General features: G+C 57.1%; 4 protein-coding genes and 1 long non-coding RNA gene across 8 annotated transcripts; 2 read left to right on the top strand and 3 right to left on the bottom strand.

The window, feature by feature from the left end:
- Positions 1-248: 248 nt before the first annotated feature.
- Wdr97 (WD repeat domain 97) lies at positions 249-8887 on the bottom strand. Its single transcript, XM_074069436.1, is given in 22 exon segments — positions 249-540; positions 629-684; positions 781-1331; positions 1637-1799; positions 1873-2264; positions 2353-2835; positions 2925-3053; positions 3932-4015; positions 4115-4240; positions 4322-4576; positions 4663-4812; positions 4970-5030; positions 5256-5377; positions 5471-5603; positions 5767-5857; positions 5931-6167; positions 6255-6397; positions 6481-7180; positions 7347-7468; positions 7609-8237; positions 8367-8503; positions 8701-8887. Coding segments are annotated over 22 exon segments (5103 nt in total). The 5' UTR covers positions 8831-8887; the 3' UTR covers positions 249-331.
- LOC141421769 (uncharacterized) lies at positions 3042-7505 on the top strand. The gene is made up of 4 exons (XR_012446478.1): positions 3042-3248; positions 4131-4245; positions 4982-6393; positions 6499-7505. It is a non-coding gene; the product is annotated as an uncharacterized lncRNA (long non-coding RNA).
- Positions 8888-8961: 74 nt separating the features above from the next.
- On the bottom strand, positions 8962-12166 carry Maf1 (MAF1 homolog, negative regulator of RNA polymerase III). Its single transcript, XM_020170323.2, has 8 exons — positions 11804-12166; positions 10842-10967; positions 10590-10718; positions 10354-10519; positions 10095-10216; positions 9893-10012; positions 9611-9745; positions 8962-9485 (listed from the first exon to the last, which is right to left on the bottom strand). The coding sequence occupies exons 2-8, from the start codon at positions 10922-10924 to the stop codon at positions 9464-9466; spliced, it is 777 nt and encodes a 258-aa protein (XP_020025912.1). The 5' UTR covers positions 10925-10967; positions 11804-12166; the 3' UTR covers positions 8962-9463.
- A 189-nt stretch (positions 12167-12355) lies between these two features.
- Positions 12356-16408, top strand: Sharpin (SHANK associated RH domain interactor). Of its 3 annotated transcripts, none has more exons than XM_074069433.1 (9): positions 12364-12935; positions 13281-13455; positions 14980-15117; positions 15194-15335; positions 15409-15517; positions 15607-15760; positions 15839-15957; positions 16056-16184; positions 16262-16408. In XM_074069433.1, the coding sequence occupies exons 1-8, from the start codon at positions 12858-12860 to the stop codon at positions 16170-16172; spliced, it is 1032 nt and encodes a 343-aa protein (XP_073925534.1). In that variant the 5' UTR covers positions 12364-12857; the 3' UTR covers positions 16173-16184; positions 16262-16408. The 3 variants fall into 3 exon arrangements, with proteins under 3 accessions (XP_073925535.1, XP_073925534.1, XP_020025910.2); XM_020170321.2 differs by having other exon boundaries at positions 12364-13055; XM_074069434.1 differs by lacking the exon at positions 14980-15117 and having other exon boundaries at positions 12356-13055.
- Positions 16409-17388: 980 nt separating this feature from the next.
- Cyc1 (cytochrome c1) lies at positions 17389-19750 on the bottom strand. Of its 2 annotated transcripts, none has more exons than XM_020170322.2 (7): positions 19604-19750; positions 18820-19016; positions 18607-18733; positions 18364-18521; positions 18115-18275; positions 17785-17885; positions 17389-17692 (listed from the first exon to the last, which is right to left on the bottom strand). In XM_020170322.2, exons 1-7 carry the CDS (start codon positions 19733-19735, stop codon positions 17588-17590), a joined length of 981 nt encoding a protein of 326 aa, XP_020025911.1. In that variant the 5' UTR covers positions 19736-19750; the 3' UTR covers positions 17389-17587. The 2 variants fall into 2 exon arrangements, with proteins under 2 accessions (XP_020025911.1, XP_073925536.1); XM_074069435.1 differs by lacking the exon at positions 19604-19750 and adding an exon at positions 19157-19386.
- Positions 19751-24164: the final 4414 nt, after the last annotated feature.

Below are 24164 nucleotides of genomic sequence, written 5' to 3'. Positions count from 1 at the left end.
TCTCTGCCATCTTAACAGTGGCAATAAACCCAAACTGTGGGTCTCCTGTCCACTTAGCCCCTCTCCCCTCCAAGGGTTGCTCCTCCATCGGTGCTGACTACATCCCTGATGCTGTCCCACACCAGATGCCTGCGCCCCAATTTCTGCCTATCACTAACCAGCAGCTATCGGGGTTTCTGACTTCCATCCCGACCTCCCCGCCCATCCCAGAGCCCTGGAAGGATGGACATGTCAGCCGGTGTGCTGTCCAAACCTCTGGATTTTATTCCAGATGCGCCCGCGCAGGATGAGGCCAAGAGTAGAGGTGGGGACCCCGGCGCCGCCCGCCGGCTCAGCGGTACGTGTCTGGGTCCGCGTCTTCAGGCAGGAAGTAGCGCTGCAGGGCGGGCTGCAGGAGCCGGGGCGGCAGCGCTCGGACGGGCGCCGGCCAGCCCGGGGGAAAGGGCTGCAGCTCCACCCTGGGCAAGGGCAGCTTCAGCACCTGGATTGAGCAGTCGAGATTCCGGGTGCGGCCGGTGCCGATGCGGGACAGCCGGTGGCCTGGTGGGAACGGGTAGTGAGGCTAAGGGCGAGGCTGGGGTGGGGGCGGGAGATTGGGGATCCAACCTGTACTCCTGTGCCCACTCACCCCTCATCCAAGAGCGCGGAGCCCTGGACTCCTGCAGCCGGAGGATAGGGTAGAGCCTGGGGAAAGGAAGCGAGTTCAGCCAGGCCGCTCACCGCCGCCCGCGCAGAACCTTCCCCCCGACCCTCCCCGCCTCCCCCGGGTGCCCCGCGCACCAGCGATCCCTGGGCGGTCGCACCACGGTGTTGGGCACCTGCCCGCGCGGGAGTGGGGACGCGGGCGGCGGCGAGCAAGGCCCGGCCTCCTCCTGCATCGAGCTCTGCTGGTCCGCCCGCTCGCAGAACAAATTGAGCGCGTCGACGGGGCGCAGGTCTACAATCTGCGACTGCGACCACTCGGTCTTCTCGAGCGGCACTGTCTCGCTACGCAGCGTGGCCGGCAAGAAGGCATCCGACACCGAGCAGAAGCGCTGCAGCGTCTCGGACAGCGGTTCCTTGGTCCGCCTGGTGTGCAACTGCGCCAGCGTGCGCCGGACCTGGAGCTCGTAGCCCAGTGTCTCCGACTCCGAAGGCGACACCACCAGTAAAGGCACTTCTGAGTCGCGCCAGAACGCCTCCGAGGGGCGCGGGGTCGTCCAAGGGATACTCAAGCGCGCCCCCGAGACCAAGGAAGCCCGCGACATGGCCTCCCTGGGAGACAACAGTGCCGAGGTCTGGGAAGCCGTGGGCAAGGACAACCTGGGTGCAGGTAGCTGCAAGGTCTCCATCTGTCAAAGAAGGACCTTGTTCCTTGGCCGCTGAACTCCGTCTGCCAAGCTCCAGTTCCAGCCCCAGCCCCAACAAGAAGTTGTGTCCCTCCCCTGACTAGCGCTCCAAGCTTCCAAACCCCCTGCAGCCTTCAGCCTACCCGGGAGATGTAGAGAGATGATGGGGTTGGGGAATCACGGGGGCAGAGAGCATGAGCAGGTTTTTTGGGGTCCCACCTGGCTTCCCCTACCAGGGACCTCTGGAAGACCTCTGGAGAAGGGCAGAGATTCCCCATAATGGACCACCACATCCCTGGCTCCCAGACCTGCAGCTGCTGGATCATGTCCTCCAGCTTCTGGCAGCAACGTGTGCGCACCACGGCCTTGGAGTTGAGGTCTGGGCCCTGGACCCAGGTCAGCATCTCCTTGGACAGGAAGTCCTGCAGGTCTTGGAGGCCCAGCCCATCCAGCAGTTTCTTGATCTCTGGTCTGGAACAGGTTCCTGTCGATTAACCCAGGCCTTCCCTGCTGGTGGGAAAGGCCCACCATGAGCAAGACTCACCGGTAGGTGGCTGGAGAGTAGAGGAAGTAGGACATGAGCTCCAGCACCACATCCCGGGACTCTAGGGAGCAGGCCAGGAGCAGCTGCAGCGCCAGAATCACAAACTGCTTCTGTATCTCATCCTGAGCACAGGTGGGGAGACAGTGGTTGGTGTGGGAAGTGGAAGGGGAGGCAAGGGGTATCCAGGGGCTCACCTGGAAGGTAGGGGGCTGCTCCAGGTTGAGCAAGTGCAAGATGCTGCCTTGCAGCCGGCTGCGGAGTTCACGGCTCACATCAGGCACCAACCTCAGTAATGCATGCAGGATATGCACACGGTCTGCCCAGGTAGTCTCTGCCAGGATGTCCACCAACATCGAGGCCAGGCCTTCCACTGTGCCCATCTCTGGGGAGGCCTGTAGGACGGTGTACTGAGACCCTCCTGTCTTCTTCCCTTTCCCCCACCCCAGCCCAGGTTTCTCAGCTTCCCAGAGTCCCCCAAACCTCCAGGGTGAAGAGGGGGAAAAGCTTTTTGAACCAGTTCTGGACAATGAAAAAACGCAGGAACTCTGGCAGATGCCCATAGCGCTCTTCCAAGGGTGAGTGCTTGTAGCGGAACAGGGAGCCGAAGTAGGTCGGGATCTTGGCAATCTTCTGGAAGCTCCATTGCCCTGTGCCTGCATCCATGGAACCCTAGGAAAAGCAACAGCAGCTTCCAGCCCACTCCTCTGGGTTGGAGACACCAATCCTACCCTTTCCATACATACAGCCTGGGGTGCATACCTGAGCCTCTTGCTCTGAGTAATCTTGCTGCTGGTCAGAGTACAGGGAAGATGAGGACCAGACAAACTCCAGCTCCTGTTCCTCCTCCTCCTCTTCCTCCTCGTCCTCTTCAGACTGCCCACGAAGCCACTGAGTCAGCCTCCTTTGCCACCTGGAGGTAGACCGCCTGTGACGCCGCAGCCACTCGCTATCCTCGCTACCTGACTGTAGAGGGGATAGTTCAAGAGGGGGCACCTCGCAGAGACGTAGGGATAGCGGAGCCCCCCCCCAGCACCCCCAGCTCTGCCTCTTGCCTTGAGTATGTCCCAGGAGTCAAGATGGGCCAGGGACCCGAGGCCGGCGACTTCTTGATGCAGCCACATCCGCTGCAGTACCATGGAGTTGGGCACATAGCCAGGGAAGCTGATGGGCCGTGGGTAGTACTGAAGATAGATCACACCAGGATAGACTGAGAAATTGAAGCTCCCCCAAATCGGACACCACACTGGGCACCCTCAGGACCACCAGGGCTGCTTAGCCATGGGCCCTGCTCTGCCTGCCAGGCCTCCAAGAACCAGACTGGACTGACAGCTTCCACTCTCAACACACAGATGGGCAGTGTAAGCCTGCAAAACCAGGTACAGGGGTGGTCCAGGGCCATGGACTGGAAATGAGGATGGAAATCTGGGGATAACTGGTCTCTAGAGAGCCCTGAGCCCACATTCTCTCCAGGGGACTCAGCCCAAGCCCTGCAACAGGGAAGTGTGTAAGAAGCATTGTACAGTTGGGCAGGGGAAGAAGTAACTTGGAGAAATGTCAGTGGAGAGCTTGAGTAGATGGGGCTACCCAAGCTGGAAGGGCCAATGACCCACCTAGGTAGGAGCCTTGCACCTGCTGAACAAGGGTCTGGGGCCTGCCTGGCCATCCAGTGTGGCTGGGTGTGGGGAAGTGTAGATCTTGAGGGGATGGTTTCCCTTGACTTTGCTCCTGTGAAGGGCAGGGACTCTGATCTTCCAGGAAAAGTCCATAGGGGACTCACCCACAAATACCCCCACTGGGGAGAGGGGTGTGCAGGCACAAACAGCAGTGTGGGACCCTAGCTTAGGCCTAGGTCTGGGAAGCAATAAAAAGCCCATGTCCTCAGCCACAGCCACACTGGAACTAGGCAGGGGGCTCTGGAGCCTGACCCTCTGGACTGCAGGTGGGTATGGCCTTTGGGTCACATTTGTATACAAAGGCTTACAGTAAAGGGAGATGGGGTGTGCAAGAGGCACCCTGGAGAGGGGTGCCTCTGGGGAAAGCCAGGGGAGGAGGGTCTCACCTTGTAGGGTTTTGTGGTGGCAGGAAAAAAGCCACTGAGGTTCAAGAGAGGTTCCTTGGGCTCTCTCTTTAGCAATAGTGGGACCTGGGGAAAGGGACATAGACTCAGAGCAGAACACAGTACCCAGAGCCCCTGAAACTCTGCCTTTGGGTAGGCGATGCCCCACCTGCCTGAATCCCTCACCTTTTTCTGTTTGAAGGAGGATGGTGTGTCCAAGACCACAGCCATCTTCCCTTGGAGCTGCCCTGACTGAAGCTGCAGATCTAGACTGAGGCCCAGGTCACAGCTCAGGGAAGAACAGGCTAGAAGCTGAGGTATTCATGGGGTTATGGGGGCTGAGAGCTGGGGCCATGATGTCAGGAAGGGTGTGGGAGGGGAGGGAAGCCTCACCTGGGATGCCTTGCTGTGCATGTCCCGGTGGATGGGTGGAATGGGCAAGGCAACTCGGGGAGGGTAGGCAAATTGCTGACCTGGAGTCCCCAGGGCCTGGAGGAGAGGGGCCATAGACGTCTGAGCTTCAGTGCTGACTATAGCCTCCCTAAAGCCGGAGGCAGCACTGGGCAGGGTGCACGTGTCCTGGAGCTCTTTCTCCTTGGTGAGGGTCAAGGTGCTCCCCTGCTGGGAATCCATTCTGGACTGTATATCCTAGGGCAAACAAGAACAGATTGTTCAATCAGGCCTGGGGTAAGTGGAGGGGCCAGGGTCAGAGCAAGGGCTGGCCCTACACCCACCAGCAGGCCACAGCCATAGATTAGACGTAGGTAATTGTCAAAAGCTTCCTGGCGCTGCTTCCAGGAGGGTAGGGGCCGGGCCACTGGGACCACCAGCCCTTGCGTTAACTGCTGAAGATCTTGGTCCCGGGCCTCCAGTGCTTCTAAGTCCTAAAATGGAGGTCAGATGTTGACCTATGCTTTCTTGAGATTTGCCAGGTGTGCCCAGCAACCATGGGGATCCCAGGGACTGAGGGACTGAGGCCTGAGGCTGGGCATGGGTCAAGGCTGGGCTTTGGGACGGGCAAGGGGTCAGGACCCACCCCACCTCCTCCAACAGTGGCTGCTGAAGTGTTGGTGTCTGGCGATGGGTGAAGGGCAAGGCCACACTGCAGACAGGGACAGACACAGGTGAGGTGCTAGATGGCATTACCAATGGGATGGGGCAGAAGCTGGGACAAGGACCAGCCTGGAGAGGGGGTGCCAGGGCTGATATGGGCTTGTCGCAGTCCCTGCAGGGCCCAGGAGTCCTGAGTCCTCATGCTGGAGGCATAGCTGGCCCTGCCCCCGGGGGTGGGAGCCTCCAGGACAGCTGAGTGGGCTGGCCAGCAGACCTGAGGCTGTCTGCCCCATGCAGGTTGGTGAGCTTCTGCAGCTGGGAGGACGTCAGTGACTCATGGTTGCTTAGTGGCAGCGGAGGGTCATCCACCACATCAGGGGCCTTCCGACACAGTTTCTGAGAAGGCAAAAAGAGCTTCCATCCCTGGTCTAGAGAGCCCACCTGTGTGCAGCTGCCTCACCTTGCCCATTCTGTGTCCTTGGTGCATACCTTAACCAGATAGGCTGTGGGCAGGTAATGCCTATGAGACACCAGGCAGAGGCGGGAGCCCAGTGCCAGCACCAGATCTCCACCATTGCTGCAGAAGGCCAGAGCTTGAGGGGCACCATTCAGCTGCAGGAGCCTGCAGGGGTGCCCAGCCTCTATTTCAGAGTGGGAAACTGAAGCAGCAGCAGCCCTGTCCCCCCCCAGTCCAGCCATTAGGCTCTGGTGGGAGGCAGAGGTTAGGAGAGCCCAGCCGGCTGCCCGCCAACTCCCTAGAACTTTTCCCCAGGGCCCCTGCCCACCGCAGTAGGCGATTGTCCAAGGTCCAGATTCGAATGGTGCAGTCAAGGCTGGAGCTGGCATACAGCTTGAGTGTGGGGCAGCAGCACAGGCCTGGGGCAGTACTCAGGGTTAGGCACCAGACCAGTACAGGGGCCCAGTCTTCACCTTTGCTCTGCCCGCTCACCAGTGATGTGGTCCTTGGGATCATCCTGGGGCCGGTGGTCAAAGCGATGTCTGTCACCCAGGCCAAACTGCACCAAGCCATAGGTGGCACTCTCCGGGTCCTCAAAGCCTACAGTGATGCGTTTGCCCAGAGCACAGAGCATCACGACAGGGTGGCAACAGGAGAAGGTCCGCAGCAGGCTCAGGCTCTCCTCAGCGTAGGGGAAGACCCGCCACATCTTCACTGTCAGGTCTCCTCCTGAGGGTGGTGGGATGGGAGCCAAGGCGGGACCTTCAGGAAGGGGCGGGGCTCCCAGGACCGCTCAGGAAGAGAGGACGTACTGACCCGAAGACACGACGCTGTTCCGGGTGGATGCAATGGCGGTGACCGGTCCTGGGCTGTGCGCTTCCGTGTGAAAGATGGTATTCGATGAGCGCCAATCGAGCACTGACAGCGCGCCGTCGGTGTGCCCTACCACCGGCAGGTACCTGTGGGCAGCGATAGAAACTATTAACAGGGGCTCTGTCGCCGCGTCCGCCTCGTCTGGCCTTCACTAACTCCATCGCCCCACCTATTCTTGTTCTTCCAGGACCAGGCGACGCCGCTGCGACGCAGGTCGCCCCCGTGCTGACGCACGATCTCCCAGCAGTGGAACGCCATAACTGGGTCTATGAGGTGGCAATAGAGGTGCAGGCTGCAGGGTTGAGGCGCTGGGGGCGGTGGCGGGCACACACGGTGCAGTACGACCATGGGGCAGCGCGCCGCGTTGGCGCGCACCAGGTGCCCTGCGCGGGTTAGCACCCACAGCGCCTCGCGCGGCAGGCAGTAGGCCACTGCGGCCGCGCAGTCCTCGGGCTCCAGCAGTAGCGCACTCACCGTGCGCCCCGTCGCAGCTGACACCAGGTAGACCGACCCATCGGCGCACGCGCAAACGAGGCGCGCGGGCAGAGAAGGTTCTGCCGGCGCCGGCAGCACCGGCGCCACCTGTAAGTGCAGCACTGGGGCGGGCAGCTGTGACAACGGCGAGTAGAGGTCGCGCACACGCCACAGCTCCACGCTGCTGGAACACAGTGAGAGCACTGGCCAGCCTGGGCCTGCTGGCGCCAGCAAGCGGTTCACGCGTTCGGACAGCGCATCCTGGCACCAGTAGCCCAAAGCCACCTCGCCCACCTGCTCGGCCGACTTCAAGTCCCATGTTCGAAGCGTCCCGTCCTGTGAGGCGGACACCACCAGGATGGTGTTCGGGAGCACCGTCATAGCTGTGACCGGGCCTGTAGGAAAGGCTCAGGTCACTCTGATACACCACAACTCAGAGAGGGCAAGTCGTCGGCCCGGGATGGAGCCCACGCAGAAAAGCCGGACCAAAGTTCTTTAAGGGAGAGGGCGGGGCTCGGGGTGGAGGGAAGGTGCTGCAAGAGCCGCCAGGGCACCGCACACCTGTGTGGCCCACGAACACCATCCGGATCTGCCAGTCAGCCTCCCACACCTTCACTGTACTGTCCTGAGAAGCTGTCACCATGGCTTCCACCTCCTTGCAGCATGCCAGGTCCGAGATGGTGCTGGGAGCGGGGGGAATGAGGAGGCCCGTGAACTCAACACGGCTGTCCGTATGTGTGTGTGTGTCCGGTGCCCCGCTGTGACTGGCTATCTTTAGGGGGGGGACCTGCCTCACATCCCTCTGTCCCCTGGCTCCCCTCACGTTTTGTGCAGATCCTGGTGCACTTCTACAAGAGCCCAGTTATCCAGGTCAAAGGTGAGCACCGCAGAACCGTAGGCCGCAAAGCAGTGCCTGAGGTGGCGGGCAGACATGGGCCCCAGAGCCAGACGCTGGAGTGCGCCCGCCAGACCTGGCGGCGGCTGCAGAGGTAACCCGTATGGCACCAGGCGGCGACCACCTGAGCGGAACTTCCAGAGTGCCAGGCTGCCGCTCACCTCGGCCATGAGCAGCAGCCCCAGGTTGGGCACTGGCAGGCAGGTAGTGGGCTCCTGGCCCAGCGCCCTGCCCACCCATGGCTGGCTCAGCCACAGCAAGCTGAGGTCCTGCCGTAGTATGGCCAATCCAGCAGGGCCCCAGCCTACAAAACGGCCCACTGCCCCCAGAGGGTCTGGCACAGCCACCAACCCTGTAAGAGCCGCGGGGGCCTGCAACTTCCTCTGCACCCAGCCGTCCTTTGTATGCTGGTGCAGGCGACCTATGCCATCCAGCACCACGAAGCGTCCGCCCACTGCATCCTGCGCCACGGAGCACAGGCCGCCTTCCACCTCCAGGCGGCGCAATGGCTCCAGCCCGTGCGTCAAGCGAGCCACGCGCAGCTCTGCTCTTTTCTCCTGCGGGCCGGAATGGGCAGACCCACAGTTGAGAGGTGGGGGTGAGGGCGCTTCCAACTAGGAAAATTCAAGAGGTCCCGGGATCTCTTAAGGGAAGGGCGTCCTGGCCAACGCCGGGGCAAGCCGCACCTTTTCCACGATGTCGTGGAGGTGGGTGCGTAGGACCAGCCACAGGCGGCGGGCGCGAGTTCGCAGGGGCAGGGTCTGCCATCGCTCGTTGCCGGTAAAGAACTGCAGGCCCTGCAGCCGCTCCACGGAACACAACTCTGCGGGCAGGCAGAGGAAGCGTGGTCACCTGTGGCCTGGGGCCCAACTGTGGAGGTCGTGGGTAGGGAAGACGCCCTTCTCCGAATGCCGGTCTGGGTCAGTGGCTGCCCGGAGCAGTTGTGCTCCCAGGACAAAACCCAGACTGAGTGAGGCTCGGTCCCTAGAGGGGCGCCTGAGTGAGTACAAGTCCCCTCACCATCCTTTTCTGAAAGCAACCCAGGGTCTGGGACATCGTAAGTGTCCACATCATACAGGTCAGAGTCCAGCACCAGACTGTCACTGTCTGGTGAAGAAGCGTTGCTTGTATCCAACACTCCAGTCTCCATTTTGATGGCTGCAGGTCCAGGAGCCCAACAGCTGTTGGGTCCTAGTGGTCTCGAGACACTGGCACCAGACGCCGCAGGCCCCGCCCCCGCCGCAGGCCCCGCCCCCAGCCGCACCCAGGTTGACAACCAAGTCACAGAAACTTTTATTGGAAACAAATCAGCTGCAGCAAAGTGACACTCAGTGCACGTGACCCACCAGGTGAGGTGGGAGGACAGGTGGGCACCAGGGACCGGCCCAAGACTGGAGCCGGTGAACACTGGGGCCTGCTTTCAGGGACTCAGGCCACTGGCCCTTGGAGCTGGAGTGTATGGGCCCAGTAGGAAATACAAAAATAAACTCTGTGGTCCAGCTGTCCCCACCTCTGGCAGTCTGTTGGGCAGGGCAGTCACTATTTCCACCAGGCCCTGTGCTGTCTAGTCCAGGCACAGCATGGGCAGTAGTAGGAGCCTGTAAGGGCAAGTGGACATCCACAGGCTGGAGCCAAAGGGCTAGGCAGGTGTGGCTGTGGGCAGTGCCAGGACTGTGGCAGTGCCAGGGTATGGCCAGCAGCTGGGGAGGCCCCGGGGTTCCTCACATGGGCCAGTCCAGGCATTGGTTGAAGCTGGATGAAGCTGGGGCCTCTGCTCTTCCTTTCACATGCAGATCACCGGGACCCTGGGCAGAGGTTAGCACACAGCAGGCCTTAAGGAGCCACCACCTGGGAGACCAGGCAGAGGGGGCTCTGACCTGCCCTACCCACTGCAAGCTCCAGGGTCTGGAGCCATCACTATGGAACTCACCTGTCCTCTTCCATAGTGCTGGTCTCCTCTGCCCCACCGTCACTGCCTCCACCTCCACTCTCTTCCTCAACTTCTTCCTCTCCCAGTTCTATGTCCAGTGTGTTGCCTGCTTCTGAGGGTGTGTAGGTGGAACCACTGGGTGGGGGTTGGAGAAACCAGTCTTAGGACCACCTACCCCAGGCCTGCTAATGGTGCAGGACAAGGCTGGGAGCAGATAGACACAGCTGAGGAATGGGTGTGGAACCCATAGGGAATTGGGAATGGGAGGAAGGGGGTACAAACCTGATAGAGCGGCAGCTGAAGAACACAATTCGCTTGAGCCGCTTGTTGTAGAAGAAGTAGTTAAAAGACCAGAGGCTGCCATCCTCCCCAAAGGGGTCAGAGTCCAGGTCTGGATTGTAGCTGGGAAGTGCAGAGAGAAGTAACATGAGGTTCCCAGTGCCACACACACCTTGGGGACCCACCTGCACAGACACCAAGCCACCTGTAGATGTCACATTCAGCCAGGCAGATCTCCTCATCCACTGCGTTCCATAGCTGCGGCTTCAGGGCCTTGAAGTCCTCCCGAACAGCTGAGAACAGGCTGCAGTTGACTGCATTTACCACCTAGAGCAGGTCACAATTGGGACTGACAAGGGTCCAGGACACCTGGCATGGACTAATTGGAGCCCAAGAACCCCTGAAAGTGAGGGAAGGCAGTGGGGATGGCTGTGAGGCTGTGGGTCCCTCCACATGATCCTTACCCAGCTGAGGCTGGGCTCCCGGCTGAACTCATGGCTTCGGGCTGTGCTGAAGTCATAGTCAGGCCTGAAGGACTCATTGAGCGTTGCAATCAGATAGAAGAGGGTTTTTCGGCTGCACTTGTCACTGAGTGGACCCTCATCCTCACCGCCTTGGCTCTTGCTCAGTCTACATAAAGACAAACGTCAGCCAAGTCCACCATCCCACAGCCCCAAAAAGGCAGACCCCATCCGCTTACCTGCTGGGGCTAAGGCCCGAGGTCTGGGGTGGAGACAGTGCCTCCAGAACGTGGGGCTGGCCCTCCTGGCAGAACTGCTTGAACATGTGTTTGTCATCTCCCGCCATCTTACATGAGTAGCTCTCAATCCTGTGGAATGCAGATAGGATCATGGAGCATACTGTGCATTTCCCCCAGCCCCACACCGATGGGGTTCAACACAGGGCCAGAACAGAGACCTCAGACACCAGTCCCTGGAGCCTACAGCCTCACCTGCCAATGATGTGGGCATCTCCAGTCTCCACCGTCAGCTGTGAGTTAATAGCCTCGAAGCTCGAATTCTCTAATAGCTTCATGTCCTTGGGGAGGGGCTCTGTGCTTCAGAGGAACTAGTGCTGCCTGAAGATGTGGGAAGCCAAGCCATGGGTATGTGGTCCCAAAGAGCTCTGCCTTCAGCCCTCCTACTCTATAAGCACAGCACTGTACCAGCTGGGTCTGTCCTGAGCCCTGGCTTTGCACAGCTCTTCTCCCTCCCACTACCTACTCCCAAGCACTCAACACTGGCAAGAGAGTTGATGAGATCCTGTTACCCGAGGGTGGCAAGTTCAGGCTCCCGCACTCCTGTACCGCACAAGAGTCCTGGGGCCAAGCTGGGGACCCAACCCCATCCTGCTCACCATGGGGCTGCCGGGATAGTCTCTCTCGCAACGTTCCCTAGCCCCATATAGAAGAGCTCCCACCCACCATGGAAATCACTCTGACTCCGCGCAAAACTATGACTTCTGCAGTCCATCTCAGGTTGGGCTGGGGTACTCAGCCAAGGTAAGAACCGGAACAGCCGGGGCTGAGGCCTGGCGATCACCTGGATGGGTGGGCGCTTCCTTTCCCTATTCTACGGACTGCTTTTTGGCGAGGAGAGAAAATCCCAAGCTCCTGGGTTCTACTCCGCAGGTATGTCCAGGCTCTTCGGAAGCCAAAGAGCGGAGCGAGGCCCCAACGCCCCACTAAGCGCGCCGCCCCGCCCCGCCCCGCCCCGCCCCGCCCCGCCGGGCAAGAGGCAGTGGCTGACACGAAGCGGAACTACAAACCCCAGGAAACAGTGCGCAGGTTCAGGGGGCTCCCGCCGGGCCGCGATGAAACTACAAGTTCCAGGAGGTAGTGCGCCGCCGCGAGGCCTGCCGGGGACTGTAGTTTCGGCGTCCCGAGAAGGCGCGGGACATAGTGTGGACACCCACCTGCTTGGGTTGGGACAGACCGGGCCGGGCAGGCCGGGTAGCTTGGCGCTGGTCCCGCGGTGAAGGCGGGACGGACTCCGAGCAGCGCAGGCTCCTCAGGACCGGAGGGCGGCGCCGCGGCCTCCGCTAGGGCCGCACTGTATCAGGGGGAAGAAGCTCCGCGACGACGTCCCGTTACTCCCGGCCCTGCCGGCCCATCCGGGCTGCCACCGCGACATAGCCTCACCCCCCTGCACAGCGTCCGCTCTTGCGACCGACCTGCTGCGGTCTGCCACAGATCGTACCAGCGAGCGAGCGAGCGAGCGAACCAGCGACCTCCGCCTCCCCCGACCGGACAACAACAAGCGTCCGCCAGGCCCAGCCCCACGCCTCTGAATGGTCCGCTCCAGCCTCGATATTCAGAGAGCGACCAGCTATTGGGGGCATTCCCCGCCGCTCAGTCCTGCCTTCCACTCCTACTGGCCGCGAAGCTTGTCTATCATTCTCTCGGCATACGAACCCGCCTCACTTCTTGGCTCTTATTGGTCAAAGCCCCGCCCGCCCCGCCTCCGGAGATCGACCGGGTCCCCCAAGCGGCGCTGGCAGACGTAGAGCGCCCTGTGGGGCGTAGCGGAGTTACGGTTGCTTTTTGTCAGTGAGATGGCGTGAACTCGGCACCCCGGAACGATCCGGATCTGTGTGCCTCTCCAGCGGCGTTGGGGGGTGGGACATACTCCTCTGCCGGGCTGCAGTCTCCGCCCTCCCGATCCTTCGAGGCGCCTGCCTCTCAATTGTGCCCGGTGTTTCGAACCCTTACACTTTGCCCTCGAGGCCCCCCTCAAACGTGACCGGCCGCGCCGGTCTGTGTCCGCAGACCCTCGGGCGGTGTCCATCCCTGGGCCCAGCGGGTGGACCAGGCTCGGCCAGGCAGCTGCCCTGGGTTCTTCCTGGGCTCCGACACTCTGGCTGCACCCGGAACCCAGGCTCGCGGTCCCGATTTCTGGCCGGAAGCGCTCAGCTGCCCAACCTCACGGAAGCGCGCTCTCCGGCAGTGCACAACCGCACCGGACCGTAGATGGCGCCGCCGGCAGGCGGTGCAGCGGCGGCTGCGGACTCGAGCTCGGCCGCGGTGCTCCTGGCTGTGCACGCCGCGGTGAGGCCGCTGGGCGCAGGGCCGGAAGCCGAGGCGCAGCTGCGGAGGCTGCAGCTGAGCACCGACCCTGAGCGGCCCGGGCGCTTCCGGCTGGAGCTGCTGGGCTCCGGGCCCGGGGCGGTGAGTGGGGCGGGGGCGGGGGCGCGGAGTCCCGCTGGGCCCTTGAGCAGTGATTTTTCTTTGCTAGTCTCTGGCCTGTAAAATGGGGATGATGCTGATAACTTTTGTGAGGATTTGGTAAGATAATAGGCGGAAAAGGATTAGGACGGTGTGTTACCTTCTAGTATTGATCATCGTGCGGTTCATCATGGGAGACCACTGACCCTGGACTCTTCCCCTCCTCAGGTCAGTTTGGAGTGGCCCTTGGAATCGGTTTCCTACACCATTCGCGGCCCCAGCCAGCATGAGCTACAGCCTCCACCAGGCGGGCCCGGAACCCTCAGCCTGCACTTCCTCAACTCTCTGGAAGCTCAGCGGTGGGCAGCCCTGTTGCGAGATGCCACCGCGGAAGGACAGAATGGTAGTGCCCTGCAATGAAGTCTCATTTGGAGTAGCCCTGATCCCCCAGTCCTGGGTGGGGACAGTGGGGGAAAGCTGGGCATCTGGAAGGCTCCCAGGAGGAAGAAAGTGGAGAAAATAGAGGTTCAGGAGCTGGCGCCTGGAGTACCAGACAAGCATGAAAAGGAAGAACAAGCAGGGCCACAGGACCAGGGTGAGAAGACGATGAGTTCAAAAGCAACAGGAGGGTATGCAGGGGAAAAGTGACAGGCTCAGGTCTGGTGCTACTTAAGACAGAGACTTGTGCGGTCACATGGAATTATGCTGAAAGGGCTGGAGAGGAGGAGAATGTTTTCAGGGGTCCTCAGGAGATGGAATTAGCAGGGCTTCAGGCTGTTTAAACAGTTAGTAGTCAAGACTGGGAAAGTCGAAGAGGCCAGGTAGTGCAGGGCTCCTAGAGAGGGCCTGTTTGGGAGGTGGCTGGGTTTTTACACAGTGGGGTTGGAGCTAGGGCTCAGGAGAGGGAAGCATAAAGAGAAGGTCTGACATACAAACAGAGTCTTGGGGAATGAAAGGAGAGCCGCCATAGGGGCTGGAAGACGATCAGACAATGTGATGTAAGAGGCCCTGGCAACTCAGCACTGAGAAAGGGAGAGGTTCTTTTTGGTCATTTGTTCATCAAATATGTGTACTTAGCCCCTACTTTGTACTGGGCATTTCACCAGAATGGACAAAACCTCAAATTCCAACTCTCTTGGAGCTTGCATTTCTAGAGGGGAGGCAGACATAAAATTAGTAAATAAACTTCAGTTAGATGATGGAGGAAATGGGAGAGCTATAGATGGGAAGGATGGCAGCTACTTACAATAGGGTGGCGAGAAAGGCCTACTTGATAAGGAAGCAGTACAAAAGGCCTGAGGGGAGTGTGTACTAGTGACCCTCGAGGCACCAGCGCAGGTTGGGTGCTTGGAGGGCTCTGCTCATTTTAACGAGGAGAGAATTCAGGATACGAAGGGCTTTGTGAGTCTTAGCAGCACCATGTAGAACTGGATGGGGACCCTTTGTTGCAGTGATCTGTTCTCCAGCAGGTGTAAGAAGGGGAGACAGCAGTGAGTTCAGCCCTGTAAGGATGCCTAGGGCAGGCAGTACAAGTGTGTTCTATGCACACTCCCCACAGGGGAGGGAGTCAGAAGAGGTGCTTGATGGCACCAAGAGGAGGTCACTGACTGCATGTCTACTGTTCGGCAGTAAAGGGCAGAACCCTGAGGGCTTTTTGATTCTGCTGTATGGAGTGGCACATGTAGGACCAGGCAACAGAAGGGTTCAGAAGGACTCCAGCTCCACTTAGTCACCAAAGTGCAGCTCCAGCATCAAGGGGAGTAAACCTTTGAGGGACTTACAAAGGGCAAGGCTGGGAGGAGAGGGCTTAACTTGAAATATGGCCTGAGGTAGGGCCTGACAGTAGACAGAGGTAAAGGTCCTTGGGAACCCAAGGGCAGAAAGGCCTGGGTGGAGGCTGCCAACCTACTCTACATCTTCCTTCTAGGCAGTGACAGCCCAGCCCAAGCCTTGGGCACAGAAACATGCCCTGTGTCCCTGCCCAGTCCCCCTGTGGCCCCAATACCCAAAGTACCCCAACCTGAAGTGGATCTTCCCCAGAGCCCTGGAGACATGATGGAGAAAGGTAGGGACAGGCAACTGGAAGGGGGTTGAAGAAGTAGCTGGTATCTGGCTATGACAGCTGTCTTCTCCCCCTATAGAAGAGCTGGCTTGGCACCTGGCCCAGGCAATTGCAGGTGGGGATGAGGAAGGAGCAGCTCAAGTGGCAGCAGTCCTGGCCCAGCATCATGTAGCTCTCAGTGTCCAGCTCCTGGAGGCCTGCTTCCCACCTGGTCCCATCAGGTGAGGCCTGGTCTTCCTTACCCTCCTGAACCTCCCATGTTTCCTGTCCAACCCAATCTACATTCTCACCCAGGCTGCAGGTCACAGTTGAAGATGCCACTTCTGCTGTGTCCTCTGCATCCTCCGCCCACATCTCACTCCAGATCCACCCCCACTGCACCATCGCAGCCCTCCAGGAGCAGGTGAGCATGGGGTCTTTTGAGCCCTAGGTATGGTATGTGGGGGAGAGGGACTCTGGTGACACCACCCAGCCCTGATCGTCTGGCTCCAGGTGTTTGCGGAGTTTGGTTTCCCACCAGCTGTGCAGCGCTGGGTCATCGGGAGATGCCTGTGTGTGCCTGAACGAAGCCTTGCTTCCTATGGGGTCCGGCAGAGTGGTGACCCTGCTTTTCTCTACCTGCTGTCAGCCCCCCGTGAAATCCCAGGTCAGTCCTTCATGGCAGTGGGGTGAGGGTTGGTGGGGTGCAGCCTGACATGGCCCTGAGCCTACTCCTTTGCCACAGGACACAGCCCTCAACACCCCCAGAAGATGGATGGGCAACTAGGACGCTTGTTTCCCCTGCCATTGGGACTGCCCCATGCCCCCAAGCCAGTGAATTCCAGCCTCCCCAGTCCTCTTCAGGTGGGCAAGGAACCAGAGCCTCTGGGGATGGGATGGGCCCCTAGATGGCTGTGGGCATTGGAAAGAGCAGAGAAGCAACAATCCCCTTGCCTCCTTAGCCTGGCTGGCCCTGTCCTTCTTGTACCTTCATCAATGCCCTAAGCCGTCCTGGCTGTGAGATGTGTAGCACCCAGAGGCCTTGCGCTTGGGACCCTCTTCCTACAGTCTCCACCTAGCAACCACCAAAGGTATAAGAGGCAAGGTGGGAGGGGGGTACCCCTCAGAGCATAACAAGTAGGAATGATTTGTCTTCCCCTTCCCCCAGGTTACAGAGAGTGCAGCTCCTCCCTCATATACCAAAGTCCCTGGACCACCTCCTGCACTTGTCAGACTCTGCTAGCTGCTGAGGATAGAGCCACCAGGGTTAGGGGTAAGGGCTATAAGCCAATCATTAAAGATACTTAAGAACCAGCCCAGTGTCCCCTTCACTGTGTCTTGGTGTGGAGCTGCCCCAACCCAGCTACCAGGTCTGCTTGGACTGAGGAGGCAGGGCAAGGTCTGGTCCTCCTCAACAAGTGGGGCTCCCCTAGCCAGACTCAGGTGACTACTAAAGAGTGGACTTGAACTCCAAGTGGTCATAGGAACATGGTACCGGGACCTTTTCCTAGACTGCACATCTATAGGGACTCTCCAAGCTGCTGACCACTGGGCTGCAGCTGCTGGGTGCTCTACACAGCCCAGCTTTGTGAACCTTCTGCTGATCCTCTCCCAGACTTTGGCCACCACTCCTCCCCACTGTTCCAGCCAGAGTAACACTAACTGTAGGAATGGTTGTTTTCCTTCCCCTTTGGGACAACAGAAAGCTCAGGAATTAGGAGCCCTGAGCCAAATGTCCTACTGCTGAGATTATGCCTCCATGACCCTCTTGTCACACCACACACAGCTGTCCTCGGGCACCATGTTGCTTTTCAATCTAGTCAATTCCAGTTGTCTGGCCTGGACCCATTACCCAGTTGCCCTGTGGACTGCTAGGTGTCATTCCATGGCAAATTTTCTGAACACCTCTATACATGTGTCCAGCCAAGACCAGAGAGACATTCCAGGTGCCCAGCCACTCAAAGACCATCCCCTTGGTGAGGTGCAGCCAAGGGCTCCCTGGTGCCCTCAGGTTGAGGCAGAGTAGTTCAACACCCTGACTCTTGCTTCATTCCAACAGTCCTTGGGCCTTTGGACCATGGCCAACTTGGCCAAGCCCTTTTCACCTTGTGCCAGGACACACCCACCCTGCTGAGTGCTGCTGCCTCTAAGAGCCAGTTTTCTCCTTTCTTTCCCACACCCAGGACTGTCTGGACTCAGATACCAAGCAGGGCAGGGCTTGACACACAAGGCATCAGTCTTAGTCCCATAGTCTCTTACAAACATGTATTCCTGCCACAGAATATCTCAAAGGTATTATATTGAGAAACTTAATTTATTCCCATGATGAGGGCTGAAGGAAGATCTGGAGTGAGAGCCTGGTCTTCCCCCCTCTCATCATCCCAGATGAAGAGGAACTGGACCAAGTGGGCCAGCTGAGGCCTGAACAGGTCTGGGACTGCTCTTGCACTTGAAGGCCTGTTCAAGCAAGATGGTAAGCCAACAATGGACAGGATCACTTGGGCGGCCGATATGCCAGCTTTCGACTTTTCAGGACTGACCACTTATGTCGCTTCATGGCATATACCAGAGGCAGCAGCAAGGTCGTTATCATCAATGTCTGGGGACAAAGCAGGCTCAGAGAATGGAGACAGGAAGGACCCCTCCCAGCCCCTCTCCAATGCCACCTGTAGCTCTTGCCCAACCCTTCACCTTGAGCCCCATGCGTTTGCGATGGTCGTGCTCTGGCTCAGATGCCCAGCGCAAGAAGGTGCACACATCCTTGGCAACCTGGGACATGGTAGCTGGTGTGCCTAGGTCAGGATAAGTGGTGAGGGTTACCCTTGGTGTACCTTGCTTTACTGAGGCAGAGACTGGCCCCAACCCAAGGCTTCAAAGGGATAGGACCCCATAGGACTATGAAAGCTTCCCAAAACCTGCTAAGATAAACTGGGCAGCACCCCAGTTTAGAAGCAGGCAGGACATCCAGAGACAGGAAATCATTCTAGCGGATGGGGAACAGCTCATGGCAAAAGGACTCACCGTCGTCAAACTCCAAGACATCAGTGTAGATGGGAGGGGCCATGCCGATGGCCTGGCCGGGGAAGTACGGGTTGAAGTAGAGGCCTTCTCGGAGCGAGACCCCAGTCGGGGGCTCACAGTACCCAGTGAGCAAGGAGAAGACATAATCTTCACCACCGTGCCTAGAATGAGATCCATGGCTCCTCAGCCCCTGGCACAAAGCAGGGGCTCCCTGTCCCCTCCAGTCCCACCATGTGGGCAGTCCAGTACCTAGCTCGCACGATGTAGCTGAGGTCGGGGGGCAGGGCTCCATTGTTAGCAGCTCTGGCAGCCTCAGGGTTGGGGTATGGTTTTGGGAAGTAGTCAGACAGCTTTCCTGGCCTCATGAACATCTCTCCATCCTCATTGGGGCCATCCTGGACCTCCACCTGCCACCAAGAGTCCCATCACAACCTTGCAGTTCCACTACAGTGGGAGCCCCAAGCCCTATGTCCATATCTCCCAGCCCCGCACCTCTTCAGCCAGAGCCTTGGCTTCCTCTTCAGTGTAGCACACGCCCACCAGGTGGCGGTAGGCCACATAATCCATGCTGTGGCAGGAAGCGCACACCTGCTTGTACACCTGGAAACCCCTCCGGATGCTGGAGGTGGAGAAAGGGTTAGGGGCACTGAAGATTCCACTCCACCCAGTCCGCCCAGAGACTCCCCCAGCCAGCCAGCTGCACACCTGGTGTGGTCCAAGGAGGAGAGGAGGCCACGATGAGACCATGGATAGCCGGGGGGATGCAGCTCCAGATCACTGGCACTCACAGCGGAATGCAGAGCCACCGCCAGCCCTGCACCCCCTGCCGCCAGCACGCCTAGCGCTGACAGCATCACCTTCCGGCCGCGGGAAAGGCCAGACTTCGAGGACAAGGCCACTGCCTGCAAGAGCCCCACTCAGCGCCTGCCAGGACACCCGGGCGCCCACCTCTCCCACTCATCCACCCAGCACTGGCCACCGCCTGCAGGGCGCCAGACATACACCCTGCCCACTGCCCACCGCATCCCTCGCCGATGCTGACCCCGGGCCGCGATCCGGCTCTGAGAAGCGGGTGCGGAGCGCTCTTGGATCCTAAGCCAGGAGTCAGGCCCCAAGTGACCAAGGCTTGCTCCGGCAGGCCAAGGTCACCGGGCACCGGCCGAGGTTGGGCCGGGGTCATCTCAGGATGCGGGCCCTGGCTGGACAGCCAGCGGCAGGAACCAGCCTGGGAGCGCCCTCCGCGCGGAGGCCTCCGCCCCAACCGCACAAGCCTGCCCAGTCGTCCCCGCGCTCGGGTCCAGGCGCCCTGACGTGTGGGCGCCCGGTCCCGCTCCCGGGCTGCGCCGGGCGGGCAACGGGGACCAGGCCCGAGCGGAGGTGCCGCGTGGGTGACCGCCCCCCCCGCCGCCGGCGCGCGCCCGGAGCCTCCCCGCCGTGACCTTCACGGGCTGCGGGGCGCCCGACGACCGGGGCCCCGGCCAGCGCTCACCTGAGGCGTCCTCAGCGGCAGCTGCCCGGGCCGCGCGGCGCCCAGCAGCCCCCGGGCACGCGCTCCCGGGAGCCCGGCGCCGCGCGGTCCCAGCACCGCCCGGCGAAGGGAAGCCGCCGCCGCCGCCGCCATGTCGGCCCTCTTCAGCGCGGCCGCCGCTCCCGTCAGCCCCCGCGCGGTGCCACGCGAGATCAGACCGCGAGAGAGCTGGGCGGGGGGCGGGGCCTAGGGCGGAACCGGAAAGTGTCCGTGAGGGGCTGGGGCCCGGACTCGTCCCGCTCCGCTGTCGCCCTGGAAACTGGCTGTTGGGCGGGGCCCTGTCGAACCTCCCATTGCCATAGCAACACTCGGACAGCCATCCGTGTTCCCCATCCCAGCTCCGGCTTCTGCGTCCCTGTCCCACGCTCAGGACCCTGCGTGCTTAATGGTATTCCCAGACCCGGCACCATGGCCCCGCGGATCCTCCCCTCCAGATGCCGCGCTGGACAGACCTCCAGAGAAAGGGGCAGCCCAGCCTTTCCCCTCAGCTCCGAGACACGGAGGGCAAGGCAGGAAAGCTGGCACCTTCGGGCTGACCCCCGCCCAGACCACGTGGGAGGCTCTGGGCTCCTCCAGGTTCGCTGTCCTGTCCTCTTTGTTCGTCTGACACTTAATACGACCAGAACTGGTATAGGAGCCACGAGCAGGTCAGCCAGCCCTCTCTCAACCGCCAGCGAAAGTGGGGAAGGACCCCTGAGGAATTCCCCCCCGCAAAAAGGAAAAAAACTAGCAAAATTGTCAAATTCTTTCAGCAGAATGCTAGGAATTAAGCAAAGGTTTCTAGCATACCTGCGTGTATTCAAGAAAACAGGTGACCATCAGTAAGAACAGTTAACCGTTGCTGTGTTTTAACTTCCCCAGTGGAACTCTGCTCTCTGTCAGTGGCAACCTGGGAAATAACACCCTACATTCCTGGTACTGGAAGAACAAAACGCCTTCTGGCTCCCTGAAAGGCCCACTTAGAAGGCAAACTAAGAGCTTATCCAGCACCAACAGCTTTCGCCCAGACCACTCAGGGAAGGCAATGAGGTGATGGATAACAGCAGGGGCAAACAACACACTGAACAGAAGCTTAAAAGAAAGAGCCAGGTGCTGGACATGGTGTAGGCCTATAATTCCAGCACTGGGAAGGCTGAGTCACGAGTTTGAGGCCAGCCTGGGCTACCCAGTGACACTCTATCTCCAAAACAAAAAACAAGAATTAAAAAAGGGAAGAACAAGGAAATGGACAGGTACACAGAGGCTTTGTAAACCTAACATATTTCAGGAAATACAACTTATTCAAGTAGGGTTGTGGATATACTCAAGAAAGACCTAGTCGGGCACCTGTGGCTCACACCTATAATCCTATCTACTTCGGAGGCTGAGATAAGGAGGATTGAGGCCAGCCCAAGCAAGTAGTTTTCCAGACCACCATCTCCAAAATAACCAGAGCAAAATGGACTGGAGGTGTGGCTCAAGTGGTAGAGCACATGCTTAGCTAGTGCAAATCCCTGGGTTCAAAACAAACAAACCAACAAGTCAGGAATCATAAAAAGGAAATCATATAGAAATTCTGGAGTTGAAAAGTACAATAGTAGGAACAAAATCATATTGCATGTGGCTGAAAAGCAGATCCGAGCAGATAGATCAGCAAAACTGATGTTAGGTCAATTGAGGTTATTCAGTCTGATGAGAAAAAGAATAATAAGAAAAATGAATGGCACCCCAGAAACCTGTGGAACACCATTAAGTATTCCACCATATGAATAATGACAGTCACAGGAGGAGAGAAGAAAGAGAAAGGGGGCAAAAGAATACTTAAATAATGGCCTAAAACCTGCAGAGGTCAGGAGGAATGTAGTTTGAGGCCAGCTGGGCAAATAGTTCATGAGACCCTAACTCAAAAAAATGCTCAATACAAAACAGGAGTGGCAGAGTGGATCAAGTGGTAAAGTACTGCCTACCAAGCATGAGGCCCTGAGTTCAAAACCCCAGTACTGCCAATAAATAAATACAGTTTTTAAAAAAGCCAGGTGCAGTGACATTCACCTATAATCCCAGCTTCTATAAGAGTCTGAAGTAGGAGAATTTCTTTAGTTCGGGAGTTGAAAGCCAGCCTGGGCAACATAGCAAGCCTTATATAAAGAAACAACAAAAAAAATTAAAATAATACAATAGAAAATATCTAATACAAAAAAGGTAGCAAAAGAGTTGAGAAAAAAATATGACATAGAAAACAAAGTATATAAATCTTACTATATTATTAATTACATTAAATGTAAGTGGACTAAAGTCTAATTAAAAGATTAGTAATAATAAAATATTATGATCTAACTATAATATGGTATCTATAGGAGATGTGCTTCAGATTCATAGACAAAAACAGGAAGTAAAAATTTGGAAGAAGATATACCATACTAGCAATAATCAAAGAGGCCTGTGGTAGCTACACTAATATAAGACAAACTAGACTTTAAGACAAAGATTGATATTAACATCAAATCAAAATTAGTCCATCAAGAATACATAAAGATTTGCTTATCTAACAACAGAGCCCTAAAATACATGAAGAAAAAATTAACAGACTAAAGGAAACAGGTAGTTTAGCAGTAACAGTTGTAGAATTCATTAATAAACAGGACAACTAGTTCAAATATGATACAAGACTTGAATACAGAAGCCTACTAGACCTAGCAGACATCAACAGAATGATCCATTTGATGACAGAATGATCCATTTGACTCAAGGACACATGGACCAATGAATTCAAAAGCAGTGATACAGCACAAAGTGTGTTCCCTGACAATAACAGAATAAAACTGGAAATCAATAACAGAAGGAAAACTGAGAAATCTACAAATAAGGGGAAATGAAATGACATACTCCCCAATAACTGGTAGATCAAAGAAAGGATCACAGGAGAAATCAGAAAATACCTTGGATAAATAAAAACAATTACGAGCTGGGCTCATGCCTGTGATCCTAGCTATTCCAGAGGCAGAGAGCAGGAGGATCACAGTTCAAAGTCAGCCCAAGCAGATAGTTCATGAGACCCTATCTCGGAAAAAAAAAAATACAAAAAAGTGCTGGTGAAGTGGCTCAAGTGCCTAGCAAGCACGAGACCCTGTATTCAAACCCCAGTGTTGCCAAAAAAAAAAAAAAATGACGTGCAGTGAAAGTAGTGTTAAAAGGTGAATTTAGAGCCTTAAATAACTATATTAAAAATGAAGATCGTCTACCTAGAGAACTAGAAAAAGAAATATTTCAATAGAGAGATAAGTAATTAAAATAGAGAAAATCAACTAAAACAAAAGCTGGCATTTTGAAAGGATCAGCAAAATTGACCCACATTTGGATAGGTCAATCAAGATTAAAACATGATTACTCAAATTGCTGAAGTCAATTTATAAAAATAAAAAGGATTATAAGAGGATATTGATAATCTAATGCCAAAAAATTAGACAACCCATATAAAACAGTCAAACTTCTAGAGAAATGCAAATTGACCAAAGCAATTAAAGAAATAGATGAGCTGGGCATGACGGTACATCACTTGGAAGCTAGGCAGAGGATTGCAAGTTCAAAGACAGCCGGAGCTGCACAGTGAGACCTTGTCCCAAAACGACAAAAAGAAGCTGGTGGTGGTGGCTCACACTTGTAATCCTAGCTACTTAGGAGGCAGACATCAGAAGGATGGAGATTCAAACCCAGCCCTGGCAAATAGTACCAGGAATGGTTTAAATGGTAGAGCACCTGCCTAGCAAACATGAAGCCCTAAATTCAAACCCCAGTACCACCCTCCCCCAAAAAAAGTAAAGAAAGAAAAGGAAAAACAGAAGGAAGGAAGGAGGGAAAGAGGGGAAGAAATAAGAAGAGAGACAGAAAACTCCCACCTTCTCAGGAGGCTGACCCAGGAGGCTCTAGAGTCTGAGGCCAGCCTGGGCAATTTGAGACAGTCTCAGTATAAAATTGAAAATGGCTAAAGATGTAGCTCAGTAGTAGAGCACTTACCTGGCATGCACAAAGCCCTGGGTTCAATTTCCAACGCCACAAAAAAAATCTTGAGCTGGGCATGGTGGCACACACCTGTAATCTAAGCACTTGGGAGGAAGAAGCAAGAGAATTGTCATGAATTTTAGGCCAGCCTGGTCTACATAGTGAGTTTCACACCAGCCTGATTCACATAGCAAGACCTTGTCTCAATAAAACAAAAACCAAACAAAAATCCTTAAGAAAGCTGGGAATGGTGGCAGGGCTATAATCTCAGCTCTTGGGAGGCTAAGGCAGCAGGATCATTAGCTCCAGGCCAGCTTGGGCTGCACAGCAAGACCCTGTAAAAGAAAGAAAGGATGGGCACAGAGGCTCAAGCCTGTAATCCTTGCGATGGATTACAGGCAGGAGGCAGGTCAGGAGGATTGAGGTTTGAGGCCAGCAGGGAGAGGTTTAGGGTAGTGGGGGAGTCATGAGACTCCATCTCAACCATCAGTTGAGTGCGGTGCCATGAATCTGTCATCTCCAGCTGTGCAGGGAAGCCCAAATA

Source organism: Castor canadensis, chromosome 3, assembly GCF_047511655.1.
Source record: "Castor canadensis chromosome 3, mCasCan1.hap1v2, whole genome shotgun sequence".
NCBI lineage: Eukaryota > Metazoa > Chordata > Mammalia > Rodentia > Castoridae > Castor > Castor canadensis.
This window is presented reverse-complemented; position numbering and strand designations above follow the sequence as displayed.